Source organism: Apodemus sylvaticus, chromosome 7, assembly GCF_947179515.1.
Source record: "Apodemus sylvaticus chromosome 7, mApoSyl1.1, whole genome shotgun sequence".
NCBI classification, from domain to species: Eukaryota; Metazoa; Chordata; class Mammalia; order Rodentia; family Muridae; genus Apodemus; species Apodemus sylvaticus.
Window position 1 is genome coordinate 113211366 of NC_067478.1, and position 27095 is coordinate 113238460.

General features: G+C 40.0%; 1 protein-coding gene across 3 annotated transcripts; it reads right to left on the reverse strand.

Annotated features, from left to right (window-relative positions):
- Nucleotides 1–43: 43 nt before the first annotated feature.
- LOC127689383 (zinc finger protein 26) lies at nt 44–27095 on the reverse strand. 3 transcript variants are annotated; one of them, XM_052189027.1, is made up of 11 exons: nt 26857–26922; nt 26458–26576; nt 23468–23630; nt 13181–13332; nt 12647–12738; nt 11799–11907; nt 8559–8644; nt 7561–7687; nt 6697–6780; nt 6110–6192; nt 44–5059 (listed from the first exon to the last, which is right to left on the reverse strand). In XM_052189027.1, exons 4-11 carry the CDS (start codon nt 13212–13214, stop codon nt 2786–2788), a joined length of 2889 nt encoding a protein of 962 aa, XP_052044987.1. In that variant the 5' UTR covers nt 13215–13332; nt 23468–23630; nt 26458–26576; nt 26857–26922; the 3' UTR covers nt 44–2785. The 3 variants fall into 3 exon arrangements, with proteins under 3 accessions (XP_052044987.1, XP_052044986.1, XP_052044985.1); XM_052189026.1 differs by lacking the exons at nt 23468–23630; nt 26857–26922 and adding an exon at nt 26931–27095; XM_052189025.1 differs by lacking the exon at nt 23468–23630.

Below are 27095 nucleotides of genomic sequence, written 5' to 3' on the forward strand. Positions count from 1 at the left end.
ATAAACAACATAAACAAATTGTTTATAAATAAACATACAGTCATTGCTAGGCATAGGACACATAACTTTAATTCCAGTACTCTGGGAGGCAAACAAGAAGATCTCTGTGAGTTTCGAGCTAACCTGATCTACATAGCAGACTCTAGGCCAGCCAGATCTATAGAGATTATCCCAAAAACAAACAAAAGGAACAAGAAAGCCCCTTATACAGTCCACATAATTTCCACAGTGAATTTAGAACTATAGCTTGATGGTAGAGCACCTGCCAGAGGCCACAAATTCAATTCCTAGCACCAAAACAGAAACAATAACAGTATACAGAAACAGACACAGTATACATACATACATATATAAACTCAGGGTTTTTTTTAAAAAAGGAAATATAATTAATTAAATAATAGTAAAAGAAATATTGTTAAGTTGGATAGGCTGGTTCAAACCAAAAATCCAATAACAGTATACAGAAACAGACACAGTATACATACACACATATATAAACTCAGGGGTTTTTTAAAAAAAGGAAATATAATTAAGTAAATAACAGTAAAAGAAATATAGTTAAGTTGGATAGACTGGCTCAAACCAAAAATCTCAGCACTTATGAGGCCTGGAGAAAAAACACTGTTCCATGTTAAAGGCCAGCCTGCTCTACACAGTGAGTTCTATACTATTCTGGATTACATAGTGAGGTTATCACAAACAAAACCCTGAAAGTAAAATCTAAAACTCTAACACAATGAAACACCAAGAATGCTTCCAGACACACGGGCAAAGAATTTCAGAGCTGACATAAAAATCATGGGCACTAAAGAAAAATAAAGAAAAATAAAAACTTAGGGCCATATCAAACTAAAGATTTTGAAAAGCAATACAAAAAAAAAATCTGAAAAAGCATGTACACAGATGAAAAAAAATCTATAAACCATATATATTACAACGGGTCTATGTCTAAAAACATAGTAACTCAAATAACTTCACAGCAAAATACATATATCTTGATTTTAAAATTGATAACTGAAATCAGTATTTTAGCAAAAATATACAAATTGCCTATAGATTAGAAAAATGCAAATCAAAACTGAAGATACCAGCCGGGCGGTGGTAGTGTATGCCTGTAATCCCAGCACTCAGGGAAGCAGAGGCAGGCGGATTTCTGAGTTTGAGGCCAGCCTGGTCTACAGAGCTCCAGGACAGCCAGGGATATACAGAGAAACCCTGTCTCGGGGGAAAAAAAAAAAACCTGAAGATACCATCTCACATTTTTAAATGGCATATAGAAAGAAAAAAGTAAAAAGATAAGCAATAAAGAGACCAGGTACATCATTGGAAATATAAATTGGTAGTTGTTACATAAACACTGACATATCTACCATTACAATAAAAAACTCACTTTGGGGATTTGTATCTGAGAACATAAGGTCATGAATTTAAAGAGATAGCTACATTCACATTCAATGCAGCAATACTCCTAACAAGCAAGGTATGAAAACTAAGTATCCATAGAGACAAAGGATAATTAAATGTCTTAAAATAACTGACCATAGCACAGCTCGACCTTGAGAACATCACGTAGATTGACACACACCAGCTAGGCATGGAGGCGCATGCCTATAACTCTAGCAGTAAAGTACGAGGCAAAAAGGTTACGAGTTTGAGGCGTCAGTTTAAGCTACAGCAAGACCCTGTCACAAAAATAAAAAAGCTAAGTAGAGTTAATACAGATACTACATGATATAAGAAGCAGAGCCTAAACAACAGCTGAACTCCAAGCAGAGAATGGAATGGCCACCAAAGACTTGGAACTCAGAGTAAGGGATTGTATTGGTCAGATCCAAACCTACTTGTGTGAAGCACTTGAACACTGTTGTAGAACATGATTTTTTTCAGTGCTAGTAAAGTAAATACTTAAGACAGTAAAAAGAGCCAGGTATGGTGGCTGGCACCTATAATCTATGCACTCAGAAGGCTGGGTCAGTACTGCCAAGAGCTAGGGACCGGTCTAGGCTACATGACTTTCATAGGAGCCTAGGCCACAAAATGAGACTGTCTCAAACAAACAAACAAACAAAAAACCAACAAAGGGAGGAGAGGTACAGACTATGTAAAATAGGGGCATGACACAACAAATACACTAACAAGTAATAAGGAGATGGGAGTTTGTGTCCATTACTTCACAATGCTGACATGGGACATATAACAGATACTAGGTAAAAAACAATAGTTTCAATCATATCAAACAGGAATATTTTAAAAAGGAAAACCAACAATGGAATTTAGAAATTCATAATTGAAGTCATAAAAATACATAAATGTAGAAATATTCAAAATTCATATAGAAGCACCCAGAAAATCTAAGTGTTACCATCCAAGACACTGAAGCAAATCCCCTATTACACAAATGTAGCTTGTGTTCAGTCTGTAAACACCACATAATTATCAAATGTAAAAAACTACTTCCCATACCTCAGTAAGATATTTCTCAACTGTGAGACCATAAGTGAACAAACAAAACCTATGACATTTCTACATGTCTTGCATCAACACACATGGAAACACTAAAGGTTTTCGTTCCCTATATTACAAACCTTCAGTTCATACATATTATCATGAAATTTTGATTTCTCCCACAATCCTTAAATTCAGAGCATCCTCAGAATGAGTTTTTACAGCATATAGCAACTGAATGTTTTTATACATTGCTTATTAATAAGACTTGTATAGACTATGAATTTTCATTGCCAATGATGGATCAAGATCATCAAATGATTTTCTGAATCCCTTACATTCAAAGATTCTCCCCCCAATGGGGAGTTTCATGTTCATTAGCATCAGCAGAAGTAGTGAAGGCTTCCCCGCATTCCTTATATTCATATGGTTTCTCTCCTGTGTGCTTCCGCAAATGTTTATTAAGGCCTGAGTGCTCTGTAAAGGCTTTCCCACAGTACTGGCATACGTAGGGTTTCTCTCCAGTGTGAATCCGCATGTGAACTCGAAGGTATGAGGACCACAAAAATGACTTCCCACATATTATACACTGAAAAGGCTTCTCTCCAGTATGAGTTCGCATGTGAACAGGAAGGTAGGAAGAACATGTAAATGTCTTCCCACATACTGTACACTGAAAGGGTTTTTCTCCAGTGTGAATTTTCAAATGCACATTAAGATAAGAGGAAGAGGCAAAGGCTTTCCCACAGTGGTCACATTCAAAGGGTTTCTCTCCTTTGTGACTTCTTATATGTGCAATAAGGCCTGAGGAAGTGCTAAAGGCTTTTCCACATTCTTGGCATGCATAGGACTTCTCCCCAGTGTGATTTCGTAAATGTATTGTAAGGCCTGAACGTGCTGTGAAGTCTTTCCCGCAGTAACTGCATTTATAGGGTTTTACTCCAGTGTGAATTCGGAAGTGGGTCTCAAGGGATGAAGAGTTTCTAAAGGATTTTGTGCATACCTTACATTGGAAAGGTCTCTCAGAGCTGTGAGTTTTCATGTGTACAGTAAGTTGAGCAAAGCTGATAAAGCCTTTCCCACACTCCTTACATTCATAGGGCCTTTCACCAGTATGCGTTCTTATGTGTTTAGTAAGGCATGAGCGTTCAGGAAACGTTTTCCCACACTCTTTACATTCATATGGTTTCTCTCCGGTGTGAGTTCGCATATGAATACGAAGATAAGAAGATCGTGTGAATGTTTTGTCACACTGATTACACTCAAAGGGTTTCTCTCCAGTGTGAGTTCTTAAATGTCCAACAAGAGATGAGGAATGAGCCAAGGCTTTCCCACACTGATAACATTCAAAGGGCTTCTCTCCTGTATGAATTCTTATGTGTTCAACAAGGCCAGAAGATGTACTGAAGGCTTTCCCACATTCCTTACACTCATAGGGCTTCTCACCATTGTGAATTAATACATGCTTAGTAAGGCCCGAACGTGCAGTGAAGTCTTTCCCACAGTAATTACATTTGTATGGTTTTATTCCAGTGTGAATTCGAAAATGAGTTTTAAGGCATGAGGAATTTCTAAAGGTCCTTGCACATACCTTACACCGGAAGGGCTTCTCGCCAGTGTGAGTTTTTATGTGTTCAGTTAGTTGAGCAAAGCTGGTGAAAGCTTTCTCACATTCTGTACATGGATAGGGCCTCTCTCCAGTATGCTTTCGTAAGTGTATCGTAAGCCAAGAACGGCCACTGAATGCTTTCCCACATACTTTACATTCATAGGGCTTTTCACCTGTGTGAGTTCGTATGTGGCCTAGCAAGTAAGAGGAACGTGTAAATGCCTTCCCACATATGTTACACTCAAAGGGCTTCTCTCCAGTATGAGTTCTCAAATGTGTAGTAAGGTAAGAGGAAGACGCAAAGGCATTCCCACACTGGTCACACTGATACGGTTTCTCTCCCGTATGACTTCTCATATGTTCTGTAAGGCGTGAGGGTTGAATGAAGGTTTTCCCGCATTCCTTACACTCGTAAGACTTCTCTCGAGTGTGTTGTCGTAGATGAACAATTAAGCTGGAGCGCTCAGTGAAGGCTTTCCCACATTCCTTACAGTCGTAGGGCTTCTCCACAGTGTGGCTTTGCATATGGATACTAAGGTACACAGGATGTGTAAAAAATTTTTCACATTTCTTACATTCATAGTATTTTTTTTCAGTGGGACTCACATGCCCACCATGGCTTATAGGATGAGTAAAAGCTTGTCCACACTCCTCTGATTTGTGGAGACTCTTTTTACTATGAGAAGAACTATGTGCCTGAAGTTCTAACTGATGAACAAAAGTTTCCCCACAGTCACTGCATTCAATGGATTTTTCCAAAGTGCACTTTCTCTGGGAAACATCTGGAGTCAAAGTCAAAGGTTTTACACACTGGTTCACCTGGAAAATGTTCTCTTCAGTCGAAGTTTCTTTAAGGGGTGGCAGAAAGTCTTTTCCATATAAATTACACACTGAAGTGTTCTCTGTATTTGGAGTACTAATGTGAGTCTGAGGGCATGAATCTTCACTAAAACCTGTTCCAACTTGAATAGAGTCACCAAGCTCCCCTCCACTGTGTTCTCTTCCCTATAGATAAAGGGTGAAAAGATAATTAGAGGATGTTTCAAGTTTGTACAGGAAGATATAATTGTGGAATTCTGATGCACTAGACTTCATAATACATTTGGAGCCTCACTTTATGCTGAGTACGCTGACTTAGTACTATCCCAGGACTCTGGAGGCTGAAGCAAATGTGTCACAAGTGAAGGCTACCTTGAGTGGTAGTGTGCCTCTCTCTGGAAAAAAAAAAAAGGAAAAAAGAAAGAAAAACAAAAAAAGGAAGAAGGGAAAGATAAAAGAGTTCGTCACCTGTTGATAGCTAATTCTCTCAAATCTTTCATTTGAATCTGTTTTTACTAGTAAATCCCTAATTTTCACTCACCTTAGACATTAGGATCTTGACGCCCCAACCCCTGACTGAGAAACTAAGGACAACTGATATGGCTCCCAGTAGGTCAACCATGCTCCAGTAAATGGCCTACATACACCAAGAAATGATTTGGCTAGCACAAATTCAAATTGATTCTAAAAAAGGATGTAGAGTTTTTGTGGGGTTTTTGGGGGGAGTGGAAGGGTGAGAACTTGGAGGAGTTAGAGGGAAAAGTGGGAGTTGATTATTACCAAAATATATTTGTTTTTTTTTTTTTGTTTTGTTTTTGTTTTTTTGTTTTTTTGTTTTTTTTTGTTTTTTCGAGACAGGGTTTCTCTGTGTAGCTCTGGCTGTCCTGAAACTCACTCTGTAGACCAGGCTGGCCTCGAACTCAGAAATCCACCTGCCTCTGCCTCCCAAGTGCTGGGATTAAAGGTGTGCACCACCACTGCCCGGCAAAAATATTTTTTAAAAAAGATATATCCTGGAGATGGAGACATGGCTCAGAGGTTAAAAGTACTTGCTCTTCCAAAGGATCCAGGTTAGTTTCCAAGCACCCACATGGCCGCTCACAACTGTCTGTAATTCCTGTTCCAAGGAATCCAATTCCCTTGTCTGTCTCCAATGGCACCAAAAATGGACATGGCACACAGACATATGTGTGGGCAAAGTACCCATGAACATAAAAGTTAATTTATGAAACTTACCAGTTGCATCCCATTTGACATATGTGACCCAAATCTATGCTGCTGAAGTGCTGTCCTTTTTGTCTTAAGGTGCATTTCCCATTCTAAAGTGAAACAACAACAACAAAAAGAATGGTTAAATTTTTTAAAACAGACAAAAAACTCCACCTCATTTGGCCAGGAGCGTTGGTGCACTGTTAGGAGCCAAAGGCAAGCGGACCTCTCTGAGTTCCAGACCAGTCTGGTCTATAAAGTTGAGTTCCAGACGAGAACCTCACTTGTGGTTTGTTTTGTTTTTATTATTATTAAAATACACTAAACAATAAAAGTAAGCGAGAATAAAGCAACTGTCTAGGTCTAAACTTTGACCAGCACAGGATTTGATGCCACAGATCTAATACTTTACAGATCTTTCTACTGAAGTTACATGGGATAGTAAACAGAAGAAACAGAAAGTGAGACACTGGTGCATCACAGATGCTGCACATTGCTTTTTCTATGAAAATTGTGTTTCTAAGACAATTTTCATAGTCTTCAGATTCAAGGTGGTCTTCCAAACATAGAGAATTTGACAACAACAACAACAACTGTTTTCAGCAAATACTAACCTTGGAGAATTCCTTGCTCCATTACTGTCAGCTCCACTTTCTGCTCCAACCAAGAGATCAGGCTGGGTTTAAACATCTGACCTCCTAGACACAGAGACAGACACATCAATGGAAAGGGCCCAGGTAAACTAGCCAAAAACAGAAAACAGTTCTCAATTCTCAAGAAAGACTTAAAATTATTAATGAAGAGCTCAGAATACAAATATTTATCCACATTCAGAACTAAATGCACATTTAAAAACCACTAGGGAGGACCAAGACTATTTATGCACAGATGTAATCCCAACACTCACGAGGCTGAGGCAAGAGGAAACAAGAGTTCCGAGACAGTCACGGCTACAGAACTAGAGTGAGACCTGTCTCAAGAAACCAAAAAGCGACTAAGGATATGGTTCAGTAATGGAGCACTTGTCTGGACTGTACAACTTTCTAAATTATTCCCACTACTGTCAATAAACTATTAATGGCATGTAATATTCCTCTGCCTTCATTATTAATGAAAATTCTATGCTTTTAAAAATGTAAAATAAAGATTGGTAAGAATGAGACCCAAGTGTGATAGCCCACATCTGTTATCCCAGCTCTCAGAAGACTTAGACAGAATTGCTGAGAGCTTGAACCTAAGCTATAGAATGAGGCCTTTCCTCATAACAAACCAAACCAAAAGGAGGAAGAATCTCAAAATAACATTAGCATAGTAGCAGTGATGCTACTAAGCACCGTTTAGTGGAGAACTACCACGATGTATTAACTTATGGTAAGGGATTTCATCTGCTATCTCCCACTGTTCTCTAAGCTGACACCGTATTCTAGAACAGCATTTCTGTTCTCTAGTGAAGCTAGAACAAGTGACAGCAGTCTTACCTACTGTGGCGAGGTTCTGGTAGTTCTCCAGCATCACATCTCTGTAGAGGTTTCTCTGAATTGTATCCAGTGAAGTCCATTCTTCCTGGGTAAAGTCCACAGCCACATCCTCAAAGGTCACTGCATCCTGAACAGTCACACAAACAGCCTGAGCAAAGTAACACCACCTGTGCTCGCTGGAGGAGGAGGAAGTGACCCCCTGCCTATAAAAGAGACTAAGGTCCCCATAACCTATCTCAGGTCTCAATATCCTAGAGCAGTTCTTTATCCATTCGCTCTATAGAGCTTGTATGCTCATGGATTTCTGCACCTCTTGCAAATAAGCTTATATCACCTGAACAACACAAGGAACTCTAGTTACCTTACTCCCTTATGCTGTGGCACATCCCCAAGCCTATTACAAACTTGTTATGTGATTATAAATAAATTTACTTCTTTTAAAAATGAAGACTCGCCAGGTGGTGATGGCGCACGCAGAGGCAGGCGGATTTCTGATTTCGAGGCCAGCCTGGTCTACAGAGGGAGTTCCAGGACAGCCAAGGCTACACAAAGAAACCCTGTCTCGAAAAAACCAAATTAAAAAAAAAAAAAATGAAGACTCTCATCTTTACCATTTGTCACTAAAAGAAATTAAGACCAATGATTCCTAAAATAGTGAGATGTTCTTCAGGGGAATGAATCCCTCATCAATGTATGGTACATGCCTTCCTGGAGCAATTCAACCAGAAAGATCAGTCATGGCCAGGATTTAGGTCTGCTGTTTTGTCTTGCTGTAAGGGCAAGTCTACTCATGAGAAAATGTGCCCTTTTGGTCAGTTTCACTTGAACTTTGGATCCCCTTAGTACTCAACTTCTGCAGTACATGATAGGAGATTGTTCCTTCTATTGTAAACCCCAGTTCTCTCCTGGCTTCTATTTAAAAACCACCACCAACAACAAAAGCCTGTCAATCTTGGCTAAATGCATAAAATAAGAAATACACTTTTCCTTGAACTTACCACCTGCTGTGTCTCCATGTAGGTATGTCTTGTCAAAAAATCCTGCTCTGGTGCTAAATCTTTGGTCTGTACATGGTTTTCCAATTCTGGAATTAAATCCACAAAATATGATTAGGTTTAAGTAACAGAACAGTATAGCAAAGAAGTTAAAAATGTCTCTACAGTTTTGTAAATAAACCTGTTTCATGAGCAAACTTAAGATTTGGAGAAAAAAATGCTAAATATTAATTCTTCAAAAACTAATACATAGTAATAAAATCAAAACATGTTACCAGAGAGAAAAGGAAAGAAATATCCTGAAAGCACAGCACAGTGAGAACACCAGCAACCCCAGCACACATGAATCTAAGGCAGGAGAATCAACTATACCATTAAAAAAGGGGGGGGGGGAGAAGAAAACTTATTTGAGACAAACAGAACAGAAGAATTGATGACAATGTATGCACTGGCTGATGCTGTTCTTCACAAAAATCCACCTTGAAGAATTGCCTTCTGTGTGGTCACCAATTCTTTCAAGCCAGCCAAACTCTAGGTTTGATAAGTGTCTGCATATATCCTATATGCAGACAAAGTTGCATTACTAGAACAAATAGCAAACTTTTCTATGATTCAGGTCTATAATATATATTTATTTTTTCAATACAGGGTCTCTTGTAGCCCAGGCTAAACCTCAAACTTGGAAGCCTACTAAGATTACAGGCATGCACAATCAAACCTGGTTTTTGGTCCATAACTCTAATAAAAGCAACAATTATTTCAAAAAGAACTAAAAAGACAAAGCTTTAATCCCATGATCCCAAGGATCTCTAACCACTAAAACACTAATCAATTTCAAATTAACAATTCTGACAAAACAAATCACTGCAATATTTGCTAAGCAATAAACCATTAACTTACAAATCTTATAGTTCATCAAATTCAGATAAAGTCATAAAATATATAAATATTTTTTACAAATAAATTTATAAATATATAAATATACATAAAGATAAAGTCATATAATACTAGCTAGAAAGTGCTATTTCATTTATCAATGACGGAGACAAGAACATACATTCCAACAGAACTTGGTAATGCACATTTTAAAAGCCACCACAGTGGGCATCAAGATAGCTTCATCAGGTATAAAAGCTTTCCACCTAACACTGACAACCTCAGTTCAATCAGCAGAACCCATGTCTTGACTGTCAGAGTCATGCTTGGGAAGAAGGAACCTCAACTGAAGAACAGCCTCCACCAGCCGGCCGGTGGGCACGTCTGTAGAACCTTTATTTGACTGTTAACTGCTGCAGACGTTCTGCCAGGTCTGAAGGAAGACAGCTGAGCAAGTCTAAGGGAGTAGCCAGCAAGCGTGGTGGTGCCTCAGGTTCTGCCTCCACATTCCTGCCCTGGCTTCCCTGGACGGAGTGTAGCCTGTAAGCCAAATAAACCGGCTCCTCCCCGAGTTGCTTATTTACTCAGTGTTTTATCACAGCAACAGAATGCAAACCAGGACACCAAGTATTACAAAATCAAATGCAACGGCACAGGTCTGTAATCCTAGCCCCAGCATTCTTACAGTGAGATGAGAGGCAGAAACTGGAGAACTGGCTAAAGTACAAAAGTGGCCAGAAGTAACAAAAATGATAAGAGTGACCCCTCCAGGCCCCAGTGAGGACGCCTCAGTCCCATTTGGAAGGAAGAAGAAAGCAACCACAAGGGGGGAGGGAGGGACCTGGGAGTGAAGGGGAGGGGGAAGGGGAGAGGGGGACGTGATCAGGTATTGGGTGGGAGAAAAGGACTAAAATCCGTAAGGGCCAGCAGAAAGAATGGAAACATGCAACCTCATGAGGTAGGAGGTGGGGGGTACCCTACAGAATATAAGAGACCTGAGAGGTGAGAGACTCTCAGGACTCAAAGGGAGGGACCTTATAAAATGCCCTACATTGGGGAGAGGAAACTTGTAGAGCCCACCTCCAGCAGAAAGACAGGGAAATGGGGTTGCCATCCCACAGTCAAAACTCTGACTCATAATTGCTCCTGTCTGAAAGAACTGCAGGAACAAAAAATGGAGTGGAGCCTGGGGAAAAGAAGGTCCAGTGACAGGCCCAAAGTGGGATCCAGCTCAAGGGGAGGCCCCAAGGCCTGACAGTATTACTGAGGCTATCGAGCGCTCACAAAAAGGGACCTATCATGACCACACTCTGGAAGACCCAACAAGCAGCTGAAAGAATCAGATACAGATATTTGCACCCAACCAATGGACAGAAGCTGCTGACTCCTGTGGTTGAATTAGGGGAAAGCTAGAAGAAGCTAAGGAGGTGACCCTAAGAGGACCAGCAGTCTCAAGTGACCTGGACTCCAGAGATTTCTCAGACACTGGATCACCAACCAGGCAGCACACACCAGCTGATATGAGGTCCCCAACACAGATACAGCAGAGGACTGCCGGGTATGGCTTTAGTCAGAGAAGATGCACCTAGCCCTTAAGAGACTGGAGGCCCCAAGGGGGTGGGAACATCCTGTGGAGACATGGAGACAGGGAGACAGGGAGGCAGGGAGGAGGTATGGAACATGGAACAGTCGGAGGGTGAACCGGGAGGGGAATAAAATCTGGAGTTTAAAATAAATTAAGAGAGAGAGAGAGAGAGAGAGAGAGAGAGAGAGAGAGAGAGAGAGAGAGAGAGAAGGAGGGAAAGAAATTCAAGCAGCTAAAAAAGAAAAAGAAAAAAGAATGACCCTTCCTCAAACCACAAGGTAAAAGCAGAGAACCAAGTCCCAGTAAGTTGTTCTCTGTTTCCACATATGTACTGTTGGCATGTGTGTACCTGTACGCATACACAGAAAACAATAAATAAAAAGAAACCTTTTTGTTTACTTTTGTTTTTTGAGATAGGGTGTCTCTGAGTAGTGCTGGGTTGTCCTGGAATTCTATAAAATCAGGCTAGCCTTGAAATTAGACACACACACACACACACACACACACACACACACACACACACACACCCGTCTCTGCCTCCCAAGTGCTGAAATTAAATGTGTGCACTACCACCACCTTAAATCTCAAAAAAAAAAAGAAAAAAAGCCAACCTCCCACCACCAGCACCCGCAGTGTGCCAGGCATGCAGCTCGGTAAGGAAGCATGCACCGCACAGGAGGGACTCAAGTCTCACTGGATCTGACAAAGTTCCTATGCTCACTAAGTACATAGCACGTGCCCACTGCACAAGAGACATCAAGTGTGAGTAACTACCAACTCACCGACAGTGTCCAGGTTTGTGTCCTCCCCCACTGCCACGTCGCTAGCTCTGCTGTCCTGAGGTGGATCCTCGGTTGTCCACTCCTCTTGAGTAAAATCCACAGCCTTATCCTGAAAAGTCACCAAATCCTAAACGACCCACACATGCTTGTTCCAACCAAGTTACTATCCCCACCAGTCCTCTCAAAGAATAAGGATAGGGAACTCAATGCCTAGAGAGAACTTGAGTTCTCCTACCGCCTCTTAATATCCACACTCACTGGCCATCCATCTACTCTAATAAAGTGGCTTTAAGGGCATATTTTAAACATTTTTACCTCACCACACCACACTACAACCTTTTTCATCTTCCCTCTTTTTTTTAATAATACTTCTGGACATATTTTATAAATGGGATAAATATGAAAACAACATTTTTGAGAAAATAATATGTATGCTTTACTATCTTTAAGAACACTAAAAAAGCCAGGTGATGGTGGCGCACGCCTGTAATCCCAGCAGTCTGGGAGGCAGAGGCAGGCAGATTTCTGAGTTCGAGGCCAGCCTGGTCTACAGAGTGAGCTCCAGGACAGCCAGGGCTATATCGAGAAACCCTGTCTAGAAAAAACCAAAAAAATAAAAAAAATAAAAAAAAAAAACCTAGTATTTGGCACTGCAAGGGTCAAGACTAGCTAGTAATGACTAAAATAATATAGCATTACAGCAATGCGAAAAGCTCCTCCTCTTCCTGGATAATTAGTCCTTGTCAGGGGCTTATTCACTTTGGTAATCCTGTCTACATGGTAAGTCTGTCTACATGGAATGATGTATACCTCCCTATGCAATGAGTTCAGTCTGTAGTTCCTCATACCTTATTACAATTTCTCAGGCAATCAACCAGCATGCTTTCTCCCTCTGTTTCTTCTCCTTGCCTGCAGTTTTGGTCACCAGAAGGCAGACTTTCTGGAAAAAAGGATACATCAATCCAAAGTTACCAAAAAGCCCACATTCATTGTGTGGGTAGGAGTTCATCTATTTGCAATTAATATATAACTTGGTTCACACAAATATAAACTCCAGCTTATATTATATTATATTATATTATATTATATTATATTATATTATATTATATTATATTTATTATATATTATACATTGCCACTTCAATTTTTACATCAGGAAAATATGATGATGAACTATCTTGCCAGGCAAGAAAAGCATATTACTTTAAAACCAAGGAAACTTGAGTTCTGAGAAATGTAACTCTGAATTTGCCTATGATGAAAAAAAAAAATCAGTGTTGATTATGCAGCACCTGCTCCCACATACTGGCATATCTCTGCCTCTATATAGTGTAGGCAGGACCTACAACACAATCTCTCAATAACAGTAGCAACAGGACTTACCACAGGACAAACTAGTAATGTCCATCTTTTTCATCTGATGGTAAAATACGTGACCAAATTCTTCTGTGACTCCAAGGACACGTCAGGGAAATTTATACATCAAAAGTGGAAAATGACCACTCATTTCTCTTTAGTCTGGATGACTTAGATTCCTATTGAGATCAATAAAAATGCAACAGTTAGCAGTCATCAGTTAGCAGTATATCAGCTCTCTGCAGGTAAGATAATGAAAACCATTAACATGTATACCGGATGATATAGGTTCATTACAGCACCTGAGCTGACTGTAGAATCGTACGTATTTGCTGTGGATTGAACAAGACAAGGCTCCATAGGCCCCTGCATTTGAATACTGGTCCCTAGTGGCAGCCCTGTTTAGAAAAATATGGAGCCTGCAGAAGGTGGACCTTTGCTTAAGAATAAGCATCATTGAGGTGGCCCTAAGGTTTTATAAGCCTCATCCTACTTCCTGTTCTCTCACCTGTGTGCACATGAAAATGTGATCTTTGGGATCCTACTACCATGTGATACATTCTCCACTATTATATGAACTCTTTCCCTCTGGAACTATAGGTCAAAACAAATCCCCTCTTCCTTAAATGGCTTTGGTTATAATATTTTATCATACCAACAGAAGTAACTAATAAAGTACTCTAAGTAACACCAGAACCTTTATATTAATGCATTTGTGTATTTGTGAATGTGTGTGTGTTCACGTAAATTATACTATGTAATAAACAACATATAAAGAACTAAGGAAAGTAAGCGTAAGCACACATGCGTTACTTAAAAGATAACATTTTGGACTGGAAAGGTGGTTAGAACCTCAGTTCAATTCCCAGCACTCTCACAATCATCTATAACTCCAGTTCCAAGAGACCCAATACCCTTTTCTGCCATCCTTGGACATCAGTAAATAAACAATAACATACAGACAGACAAAAACCACCATCTTAGGGTTTATACTGCAGTGATAAGATACCATGATCAAAAGCAACTTGGGGAGGATATGTTTTATTTCATATTACACTTCCAACAAACAGTCCATCAATGAGGAAAATCAGGGCAGGAACTCAAGCAAAAACCTAGAGGCAGGAACTGAAGCAAAGACCGTGGAAGAATGCTGTTTATTACTAGTTTCTGGCTTCCCCTTCTGATTTCTTATATACTCCAAGACCACAGGAGCTGAAACACCCACAATAGCCTGGATCATTCTGTAACCTATATTCTGTATTACTCTATTTAAAAAGATTTTTAAAAATAATTCAGCCAGACATCCTAGTACTTGGCAGAGGCAGGTGGATCTCTGTAAGGTCTAGAACAGTCTGGTCTATAGGGTGAGTTCCAGGACAGCCAAGGCTACAGAGAGAAACCCTGCCTTGAAAAACAAAAACAAAAACGAAACAAAACAACACACCACTTTTATGTTCTGTGTTTGACTATCTTGTCTAATTCTATGTATGTACACCATGTGTATGTATCTGGAGCCCAGGGAGAGTGGCAAAGGATCAGACCCTATGGAACTTGTATTATGGATTGTTATAAACCACAATGTAGGTGCTGGAACTTCGCTGGAAACTGAATCCAGGTCCTTTGCATGTGTAACTCTTAACCAATGAGTCATCTCTCTAGTCCTGCAAAACCCCACAGAAATAACATTTTTAAGACAAGCACAAATTAAAAAAAAAAAAATCACAACCAAGCCCACACTACAGAAATAAGAATTCTATATAGAAGACAGCATCATCCACAAGAGCACAATAAAGACACTGCGTCAGACAAACACATTCATGAACAAAGGAGAACCAGGAAGAAACTCATCATATCTAAAACAGCAAACTCCTAATACTAATTTGAAGGAAGGGTTGCTAGAACATCAACAAAAATGATAGGAAATCCCTCACAGTATTAGCCTCAAATAAATCTAAATGGCTACAGTCACCAAGATGCATACTGTCTAGATTAGAAACTATCTGTTGTCTCCATAAAAGAAACCTAACCAATGTGATAGCTAACATTATGTTGATGGCTAATTGAAGTGGAAACTCAGGGGTTCTTTGGAAAGTCGGTTGGATGGTGTTTTGCTGGGACAAATACATGAAAGAATATTTCACTACAGTGGACACTGGTGTGAAAGGCTAAGGCAGCCTCATGAAGGTACGTTTCACTGAAGCAAGCACGTAAAAGGACACATGATGAAGGATTATTTGCTAACAACCCACATGTATTGGTTCACCTTACATTGCATAGTTAAGCTCCATTTGTCAGGACTCCATAGAGAAAAACACCAAAAATCTACTGGTGGTGTGCTGCAGCTTCTCACTGCTTCCACAGGCTCAGGCTGATTGGCAGAGTGATGTCATCTGAGATGGTCTTGCATTGTGCTGAGGCAAGACCAGTGGAAGACACGTGATGTTTGGAGGGATAAGTAGGACTTGATAGACAGTGCCTGAGGCTTAGCTCAGCTTGCTTATAGAGCTAGCTGTGCAACCTTAGGGGTCTCAAGTATGGGTCTAAAGTCTTCCATAACCTTCGCTTGTCTGTCAGTGGCACAACCAAGAACTTCTGACACTCCTGGTTCCTCCTGCTCTAATGCCACCACTGTGATCTGTGGCTGCTATCCCACCTCTGCACTGCTAGTGAATCCATAAAGTGTTCTCCAGTGTATCAAGCTGCCAACACTAACCTATGAACTGAACTACTGATTTCCAAACACAGACGGGAGTCGCTCTAAAGAACCTTTCCAAACAGGTCCACTTCTCCTGTATCCTTTCTTTCCCGCTACCTCTGGTAGGTGGTGGGCTAAAACGGAGATTAATTCCTAAGATCCATCATCAAAAATAGGATTTGAAAAAAAATTAAAATTACAGGTGGTGCACAAGGTGGAGCAAAGCTGTGGTATGTCAGCAGGGGACCTTTTATAAACTTGGAAACTCAATCTCGGTGACATCCTGGCTTTTCACCATGAGCACAGCTTGTGATTGTACTCTTTCATCTGTATTAATAACTTCCCCAGGAGTATCTACCATATCACCTCTAATTTCCTTACTTGCTGTCCCTGGAATTTCAGGAATACTAATTTGTGTACCCCATTGTTGTAAAAGATCCGTTCCCCATAAATTTATGGGTATGTCAGCCACATAAGGTCTCAACTTCCGTATGCCCTTCTGATCCCACACACTGAACACTTTGTCTTACTCGCGATAACTTACCAATTCCTATAAATTGTGTGTAAACCTTCTGAAGTGGCCAACCTGGATTCCAAGACTTTTGGGAAAGTATACTAACATCAGCTCCTGTTTCCACCAAAGCTGCTATGCCAACACCATTCATCTGTACCATTAATTTGGGTCTCTGATCATTAACCACTGTTTGCCAGAGCACGCGTTTTGTTAGCAGTGTTCCCAGCTAATGTTATATGTAAACTTTAAAATCTCTGGGCTTAAAAGAACTAAGTATAAAGCAAAAACTACACCCCCAGGATCAGGGGTTGTTAAATGCTGGAGAGATGCTTCTGAGCACTATGTAAAAACCTCTGTCCTTCCATGCCTGCCTTAGGCATCTTCTGATTGGTTAAAATAAAAAGCCTGTGGCCTACAGCAAAAGAAGAATATGAGGTGGACATCTGGCAGAGAGAGGAACTCTGGGAAAGAGTGAGGTGCAGGAAGACTCACAGAAGTGAAGGAAGCTAGATGTATGAAACTGAAGAGAGGTAACCATCCATGTGGAAAAATTCACATTACTATAAATGGGATAGCTGAGTTGCGAACAAGCCTAGCTTAAGGCCTAGGCATTAATGCACAAATAAATAAGCCTCCATGTCATTATTCAGGAACTGGAATGGGCCTGAATAGTTACTGTTAAAGAGTAAATTTTTTACTGCTATTCAGCTTCTGTAAACATGCTTCTTTTGCAAAAAAGAACTTCCTACTTGCTGGAAAACATTGTATCTTTGTATTCTTTGTCTTTACAAGCCCTTGAATGAGGTGGCTAGGTGTTGCATTTAGAACTCCCTTATGTAGTCCTGGCACCAGTATCTAAATAAAAAGCTCTTCTTTGTTAAAATGTATTAAAAGACTGAGGAATCTCTGAACCCCAGACCTGTAACACTAACAAAGATATCAAAAAATTAAAAACTGAGAGGCAAAGGACAGAAATTAACCTACCAAGCAAAAAGAAGCCAAATATGCTGACATAGTGATTCCTCATGGGAAAAAGACTAAGTGACATATAAAAACTAGCCCACAAGAGAAACATCTGATTTCTCAAGACTCTGAAAGCCAGAAAGACCTGGATGGATGTTCTATAAACTTTGATAGACCACAGATGTCAGCCCAGACTACTATATCCAGCAGAACTATAATCATTTTAGACAAAAAAAAAAAAAAAAATCCACAATAAAACCAAATTTAAGCAATTTCTATCTACCAATTCAGAAGGCACTAGAAGGGAAAAAAAAAAAAAAAAACCTTGAGTCTGAAGAGGTTAACCACACTCAAGAAAACACAGGACCATCTCAGACCAGCAAATCAGGGGTGGGGGACACATAATAGCAACAAATGGACACAAGAAGCATGTAGATCTTAATACTCAACAAAAGACTTCAAACCAAAACTAATCAGAAGAGATAGGGAAGGACACTACATATTCTTTAAAGGTAAACTCCACAAGGAGAATAGTGCAAATTCTAAACCATTATACACCAAACACAAGAGCACCCAAGTTTGTAACATTAACAGAAGTACTACTACACATAAAATCACGTATTGACCCTCACATTGGCAGTGGTGATTTCAAACCCCAATCTCACCAACTGAGGCCATCCAAATGAAAAGTAACCAGAGAAATGTTGTTAAACGGACCTAGCAAACATGTACCAAACAGTTCACCCAAACACACAAACGAATGTAATTCTTCTCAACAGCTCATAAAACTTTCTCCAAAACTTGACAACAGACATAAAAAAATTCAAACACTCTTGACCACCATGGATTAAACCCAGACATTAACAACAAAAAGCTTACAAACTCATGGAGACCAAACAACTTAACTACTGAATGAATAAAATAAATCAAGAAAGAAAAAAATAAGACAGGAAAAAAAAACTTTAGAATAGACTGAAAAGGAAAACACAACATATCCAAATCTATGGGACACAAGGCAATTCCAAGAGACAAGTGCATAGCACTGTCTACATCAAAAACAGTTGTCTAAGTAATAAACCTGAAAGCCTTAGAAAAAGAAATAAGTTACACCCAAAAGGAATAGAGGCCAAACTCTGGGTTATAACAGAAATAACAACAAAAACAATACAAAAGAACCAATGAAACAATAATTTGAAGGAAAAAAAAAAATCAACAAGAATGGTAACCCCTAGTCAAATTAACTAAAAAAATAAAGGAAATCCAAATTAATAACATTAGAGATGAAAATACAGGCATTACACTTTGGTTCCAAACCTGGGACAAACTGTTAACTGAGGTGCCTATTAACATATCAAAGTAAACCACCAGGGTCTCCCAGCATCTGAACTCTCCAGCCCAGCTATAAGACTGGGCTTCCCTCCCCTGCTCCTCTGGCCCCTATGTAACTATGGAACTCAGCATTAACTACACTAGTCTCTTGGCCAAGGCCGCCCCTTTTGGTTGGTGGCTCCTCTCTTACATACCACTAACAAAGGCGATTTACAGCATGCCTGCAGCTAGTAACAACTTAAACTGAGAGAAATTCGAGTAATTCCACTCAAATCAGGAACAAGGAAAGACTGTCCACTCTCTCCACAGATATTCAATACCTTACTTGAAGTTTTATCTAGTGCAAAAGACAGCAGAAGGAGACCAAGGGGAGACAAAGAGGAAAAGAAAGTTAAAGTATCTTTATCTGCAGATAATATTTCATACATAAAAGACCTAAAAATTCCACCAGAAAACTTCTAAAGCTAATAAATTTTCAAAGTATCAGGATACAAAATTAACACACAAAAATCAGTAGCCTTTAGATAACTGACAGACTGAGAAAGAAATCAGGAAAGCAACACCTTTCACAAAAGCCTCAAAAACAACAATAACAAAAATTGACATAAGTCTAAGACAGCAAGTACTTGACTTTTAGAAGATACTGAAGATATTGATATTGACCTAAAGATATTGAAGAAAATAAAATCAAAGATGCTAAAAGATAGGATAATCCCTCATGCTCATGGATCAAAGGATTAACAGAGTAAAAAGGGCCTTCCTATCAAAAGCAAGTTACAGATGCGACACAATTTCCATTAAAATCTCAATGCAACTTTTTCATAGAAAGTGAAAAAACAATTCTCAACTTCACATGAAAACACAAAGAAAAATCCAGGACAGCTAAAACTATCCTGAATAATAAAAGAATTGCTGGAAGGATTACCATACCATATTTCAAGTTGTACTGCAGAGCTGTCGTAATAAAATCTACATGGTATTGGCATAAAAGACACACAAATTAATGGAATTCAATTGAAGACATGGACATAAGTTCACTATCATTCCTGTGTAAACAGAAACATATATATATATATACATACACATACATACACACTAGAAAAAAAAAGAGAAGATCTTCAACAAATGGTGCTGGTTAAACAGGTGGCTACATGTAGAAAAATACAATTTCATCCATATATATCATCCTGCAAAAAACTCAATTCCAAATGGATTAAGGACCTCAAGATAAGTCCAGATACACTGATTATGATAGAAGAAATTTTATTATTAGAAATAATAAGGAATAATAATGAGGAATAAGCTTTACCTCATTGCACAAGAAAAGACTTTCTGAATAGGCCACTGCCATTACAGTCACTAAGACTAACAAGAAATGGGACTTCATGAAACTGAAAAGCTTCTGAAAAGCAGGCAGCAGGCTACAGAATGGGAAAAGATATTTACCAGTTGGTTATACAACTGACAGAGGGCTATTATTACAGAACTAGAAAGTAAAAAAGGAACATCAAGAAAACAGCCTGTGTGTGTGTGCATGCCTCTGTGAGTACACATATGCTTTTCATGCCTTTGTTTTGTCCTGTCTCTCTGCTTTATTCTGGTTTGTTTATTGGTCTATTTGCTTTCTAAAGAGAGAAAGATGTGGAGTTAGATGGGTGGGGAGGTGCAGTCTCCTCCTAGAGTATCAATCAGACCCAAACAGACAAATATGGTATGTTCTCTCTTATATGTGATGCTAGCCCTTAACTGCTCTGTAAGAGTACCACAGTCCAAACAACTACAGTGGTTAGGTACCTACTAAGGGAGTAGTCCACGGGTAAGAGATCATCTCCGAATGAAGGGGAAATAGGATATGCTATTATTGACAAAGGGCTGGGCAGTGGTGGCGCACGCCTGTAATCCCAGCACTCTGGAAGGTAGAGGCAGGCGGATTTCTGAGTTCGAGGCCAGCCTGGTCTACAGAGTGAGTTCCAAGACAGCCAGGGCTATACAGAGAAACCCTATCTCAAAAAAAACCAAATCCAAAAAAAAAAAAAAAAAAAAAAAATCAAAAAAACAAAACACAAGACAAAGGGGGAAAGTAGGAGGATTAAATAGAGAAAGGGTGGGAGAAAGGAGTAAAGGAGGGAATATGGAAAAGGAGAATTAATACCAAAGGCCATTTGCAAAATCATATTAGAAGCCTAAAATAGATACATATATAAAAGAAACCTAAATAGAGTAAATGTTTCAATTAGAAATCATAATGCCACTAAGCAAAACTTCCAGTGTCAAGAGTGGGTTGTGGTTTTGGCCACATGGTAACCACCACCACACTGTTCTTTACTTTCTACCACCTGATGGTAAGGCCCTGTTGAAGAAACAACACTTATATTATGTCATTCAACACAAAGAAGTCAGGCTGGTACCTTACTAGACGTTTCACCCTTACTGATCAGTGCTGATCCTACTGGAAAGTACTCTACCTGCTATCAAAGAAAGGCATCAATAGCTCCCCACTACAAACCCTGCAATCTCCAACTGCCTAGAAGATATTCTGGTACAATAGTGGAACATATATTATGGAAGTAACCAACCACTTTCTGACTGGACTTAAGGCCCATTCCATGAAACAGAGAAAATATCTGACATTGTAAATGTGGCCAACACCGAGACTCAATGGGTCATGAGCCTAGAGGAAAACCCATTATTATATCCAGCTAAGGGAACATAGAAATAAAACCATTCCTAATAGCATTCTGCTATACCCACAGAGCAGTGCTACACTCAGTCCTCATCAAAGAATCTTGCATTAGATAGGAACCAACAGAGACCCACAATTCAACAACGTGCAGAGTTGAGACTCTGAACCACTCAATCCTATACAGGATGTTTTCATCAAAGCCTACACCTCAAGGCTCAGTAATCTATTTGGAAAAGAATTATAGGAAGCAGAGGTTGTGATTTAATCCAAGGAACAGTGTCTTCCAATCACAAGAGGACCCATGAACATATGAACTCACAGAGCCTGCACAGTTCAAGCCAGATCAGGCCCAACTCCTTAGAGGGCAAAGTATACACGGGCTCCCACCAAGAGGTTAGAACCAAGAAACTAACTGCAACTGAGACCCATTAACAAAGGAAAAATCAACCTTCTCCAGTAGACTCTCCCTGAGTATCTTAACCACACTTCAGGGCAGGCCCCATAACCAGGAGTAATATTTTTCTAGACTTTTGGTCTCATTTTGCTTTGTTTGAGCATTTTTCGTATTATTGGTCTTTTACTTGTTTATTTTGATTTGTTTGTGTTTATATACACCTTACTTTTTTTAAAGAAAGAATGAGAAAGAACATAGAGTAGGGAAGTCAGAAGAATCTGGAAGTAACTGGGGAAGGGGAAAATGTGATCCAAATGTATGAAAAAGAACTTTTCAATTAGAAAAGTATGCAACCATTAGATTTTTTTTTTGCAAGTGAAAATATGGAGCTACATATATCTCTTATATTATGGGAATCAGAAAAGTAGTTCATCAAAATTACACAGACCAAAAAAATGTTTACAGAAGCTCTCAAGAAACATTTTTGCATATTTTAATTCTGGAAAGCTCTACTAATTTTAGTGACCACATGTTCAAACATATAAACCTGAGTTCTTGTTGTTCTCAGTTTATTCAAACTATGTTCAATATTAAATATATTTATAACCATATTTGGAATCTGTAGAATAAGTACAGTGTAAGTACTAGAACCTGTGTCATACGACAGCCTAAAGCAAACCTTGCTATTATTACTATTCTAATAAATACATACTAAACTAATTCCTAATAACTTGTCATTATACCCATAGGTTAATGCCTCTCACCTCTTATCAGAAACATTTTTTTGCACTAGATATTAAATTACAAACCCATAGCAGATCTAAGTACAGAGATTAAGAGACTGAACATTCAGTCTTAAATGCGATATCTATATTACACCCCTCCTCCTAAAGCCCAGGGATACTGCAGAACAGTCAGAAAAGGTGATAGATAACTACCAAGATGCAGTGTGAAGTTGCACACACAAACTCAACAGCAGTGATGACAACATACACAAGACCTATGCTAGCTCAAGCCAGACAAAATCCCACCATGGAGACAGAGATAGACTCCAGATGAGAAGCTATTTTCAAGTGATAGCTGCTTAGAGAGAGAAAGTCCTATTTCTTTCAGGGTGTGGCCTCAGGCAAGTCAGTCAACCTTACCACAGTGGAAGTCCACACATCTAAGAATAATGTGCAACACAAATTAAGCTTGATGGGTTTATTTTAAAAAAGAAAAAGGGTAACACAAGGCTAGGCTTGAAAGAGGTTGATCTGAAAGGAAGCAGAGTGGGTAAATACAATCAAAATAAACTATACAAAGCTCTCATAAAGTAACAAAAATGAATTTTATAAAAGAAAAAGTATGTGGGGGCTGGTAAGATGGTTCACTTGTATATATGCCTAATGACCTAAGTCTCAGTTTAGGAGAGACCAATTCTCCTAAAGTTGTCCCCAGATTCTCAAAAGTTGTCCCTAAACCTTCACACTTATAGTAAGGTAAATATTATATATATTTAATTTCTTATTGTGAGTGCCTCGCTGCCCCCACCTCTATCTCCACCACCACTCTGGTCACCAAATGGCTAGAGACTTCTATAGTTTATTTCATTTGCTAATAAGGACAATCTTAACCAATGGTTCAGTAATTTACTAATGAGTTGAAAGATGGGAGAATTTGTTGCTCAGGGCAGTGACTGCTGAAATAATTGCTTCAACTTTGCCAGTTATATATATTTTTTGTTGGGTCCTTACCATTTACTAGGGACATCCTGGCGAGGGATGAGAAATTAACATTCCAGAGTTGTATCACACATGGTACTCAGCACTGCCATCCGTGTGTCTCGAGATTATAGTTCCCTCAATTCGTTCCTGAAGCAGCCACAGTTGCTGATAAGAGATGCTCTACTCTAGCACCCTGACGTCGACCAAAGGAATGGAGAGAAGAGCAAGATGGTTCAAACATGCCTCTAAAATTAAGTCCCTTTTGAGTTAACATGTAGGTACACTTTGTAAATGTGAGGACGTCCCTCATGCAGTAGTTTAAATGAGAAAGCCCTCACAGACTCCCGAGAGTTAAGTGCTTGGCCCCCACTGGTTTATCTATAATGAGCTAAGTATCCGACTCTCAAAATGTGAAACAGAATTTCTTGAAAAATATTTCCTACTCTTATTGAGACTTTACTTGAAGTGTAACTTTCAACAAAATTATATTCTACATAAATATACACATCGTCTCTGAATTAGATGTTCGCTGAATTGAGCTGACAGCCATCAGATTGCCAGAAAGTTTGTCAATTGTCATCTTGTAAACAATCTACTCCAAACCCTGGTGTGTACAATGACAGTGACCAAACTGCTTAGAACCTAATGTCCCTTCCTGTTCTTTCCACTGCTTACGGATCAGTATAAACACCAAAAGGTGTCTTGTTCAGTGTGGTCATTTTAAATTATTTCAGCCCACCACCATTCAAGTTCTCAGAGCCTATAGCCAGTCTGTTCCACTCAACGGTGATTCTATGAATCTAGGCTTTCTCAGCCAGACATTAACATTTTTGTTCCCATTAATTTGACAATTTTTCTTGTTGGGGGCATCTCATTTTGTTGTCCCAGCTGGCCCAGATCTCAAGGGTTCAAGCTATCCTCTTCCTCAGGCTCAGGCTCAGTTAGTTGACTAACCAGTCAACTACTGTCAACTAAGTCACTGCTGTGACTTTAGTAAGATAAATCCATAGGAGTTGGATCTTAAAGTTCAAATAGTTTAACACACGGTTGTCTTACGATGGTTGAGCTTGGTACATGGATAGAAAGAGATCACATTAAGCAAGCAAACCAACAAACATATGCTTTCTCTAGAAAAAATCAAGATTTTTTTTTAAAGGATGCAAGTAATCCGAGCACTAGGGAGGCTCAAACGGGATTGCACTAAAGACACCTGGGTTAGTGAGTGCCAGGCTGCCTAGACTACAGACCTTGTCTCAAAAATGAATAAACAAAATAACAATCATAATGGAAATGGAAAGATGGTTCAGAAATTAATAATGCTGGCTATTCCTTCAAAGGACCAGGATTCAATTTCCAGCACTCACATCATGACAATCTCCAGTTACTGCGCATCTGATACCCTCTTCTTGCCTCCAAGGAAACTTTCCTCATAGGGTGTACAGACCTATACTCAAGACAAAATACCCTTACATATAAATTTGTTTAAAAATAATAATAAAAGAATTTTAAAAGTAGAGACTGGAGAGATGGCAAGGTGATTGGTGTGTTCATTGAGAAAGAGAGTAGTTTCCAACACCAACAGGTGACTCACAACTACCTCTAAGTCCAGTCAGGTGATCACCCTCTAAGGAAAGGCATGCATGCATGCAAACATACATCTTTTTTAAAATATATTTTTAATGTTTTGCCTGCAGGTATATATGTGCCCACCTGAGTGGCTAGTGCCCCTAGAGGCCAAAAGAGGGTGTCCAATCCTCCACATGGCTGTGAGCCACCATCTGGGTGCTGGGACTAAAACCCAGGTCATCGGCCAGAGCAACAAGTGCTCTAAAAACAGAACCATCTCTCCAGCCCCAATAGACCTTGATTTTAAAGAAAAACCTACATGAGGGACAAAAGGGCTGGGAAGAGGCAAGAGAGTGTAAGATCAAAATATACAATGTGCATGCATGAACGTATAATGAAATCCATTTTTTTCTGCAATTAAACAAAACATAAAGATTTTAAGTTTTCCTGAAACATGCTACCCAACCAGGAGAAAACAATTATGTTCAAATATCATACTACTTTAGAAAAATAATGTTTGGTTTCAGACGGAGACAAGGTACTGAGGTGCATATCAGATCTGGCCTAAGTCCCTACCTGGCATACCCTGCCCCAATCCTGAATTTTCCAGGCCAGGGACTGGGCTGCCCTTCCCACAAAGGCTTTTCCTTATATAATCCAGTCTGGTCTCTCAGTGCTCTTTCTCTGTTCACAGGCACCTCCCACCCCCCAATCCCCACTCCACACAGTGACTCCCCTGGCCTCTGTCCCTGGCCAATGAACTCACCAGAGAGCAGCTTCCCAATAAACCTGCAACTGATATATTTCTAATCTGGCTTGAATTGGCTCATTTTACCGGTGGAGGAATAACATATCAAATAAAGTCTCATCCATTCCTTAATAGAGTTCTATTTATTTATTAAATGTGTGTGTGTGTGCACGCGCATGACAATGAGTGCCTAGAGTCTCTGGTATCCCCATTCCCAAATAGCTGGAGTTACATGTTGTTTGTTACAAGCCACTAACAAGGGTGCTGGGACCCAAAAAAAATCAGATCCTCTGGAAGTGTTATGTGGGCTCTTAACCACTAATCCATCTCTCCAGCCCCAAGTTCCAATTTTTCATGAGCCATCCCTTCAGTGCCAAATTCCCTATTTTTAACTTGTGAAGACATTATTGTTGGGATGAAGAGAAGGGGTAAGAGATGATTTGTAGTCTGCAAAACAGATGAATATGCACAGACTGAGCATTTAACACTTTCTCTTTTTGCCTAAATGAAACAACTCAAAATAGATGCATGAGGTTTGGGGGGGGGGGGGGAGGAGAGACAGAGACAGAGAGTTGTAGATAAAACAGAAAGAACTAATGGAATGCATCGATTTCCAAAAAAAAAAAAGGAAGGAGGCTAAGTTCTAATAGTTGACAGTGAGACTAGAAAGGATAAATAAGATAAAAAAAGGGAAGAAGCTCCTCACCCTGGGACTTTGCAGTTCCATCAAATTCCTCCCACTGCTCACAATGAGGCGGGATGGCCAGGTTCGTGGGGCAATGGGGCGCCAAGCCAGGCTCCACCGGCCGAAATCTTTTTTTCCTTCTGGAAAGCAAAAGTTTTGTAAGACTACCTTAAAGGCGCTGGCGGCAGCAGGGACTACATTCACGGGCACGGGGAGCTCAATGCCGTCCGTGAGACATGGCCCCCGGCCGGGAGCCGAGGACTGTAGGGCCCTCGCCGCCGAGAAGCGACCGGGCGAGCCGCGCAGCCCGGGACGAGCGCAGTCGCCACGGAGGCCACACCCAGGCCTCCTCCCCACCTCCGCCACCGCCCATCCCCTCACCCAGCCTCGCCAGAACCCGCCCAGCCGGCCCGCTACTACCGAGAAAAAGAGACAGGGCCGCGCGAAGCCACACCGGAAGAGACGGAGGCGAGCCGCGGTTCACTTCCGCTTACCGACTCGGAGGCCTTCCGGAATGGGAATTTCGGTTCCCAGGACGTGGATGCCGACTGATTCCGAAGCAGAGGTTAAAAGCCCAGTCTAAGGTTGAAACTGAAGTTTGAGCAAGATTTCTGGGCGAGAACAGCCTTCCCGACGACCAATCCCAGGGCGAAGTTAAA

Coding starts and splice junctions, on each gene's coding strand:
- LOC127689383 (XM_052189026.1), bottom strand. CDS start 13,214: ATGAAAAAGATGGACATTACTAGTTTGTCCTGTG. Junction 8,645..11,798: donor CACAAACCTGGACACTGTCG/GTGAGTTGGTAG, acceptor ATTTAATTCCAG/AATTGGAAAACCATGTACAG. Junction 6,193..6,696: donor GGAGCAAGGAATTCTCCAAG/GTTAGTATTTGC, acceptor GTTTCACTTTAG/AATGGGAAATGCACCTTAAG.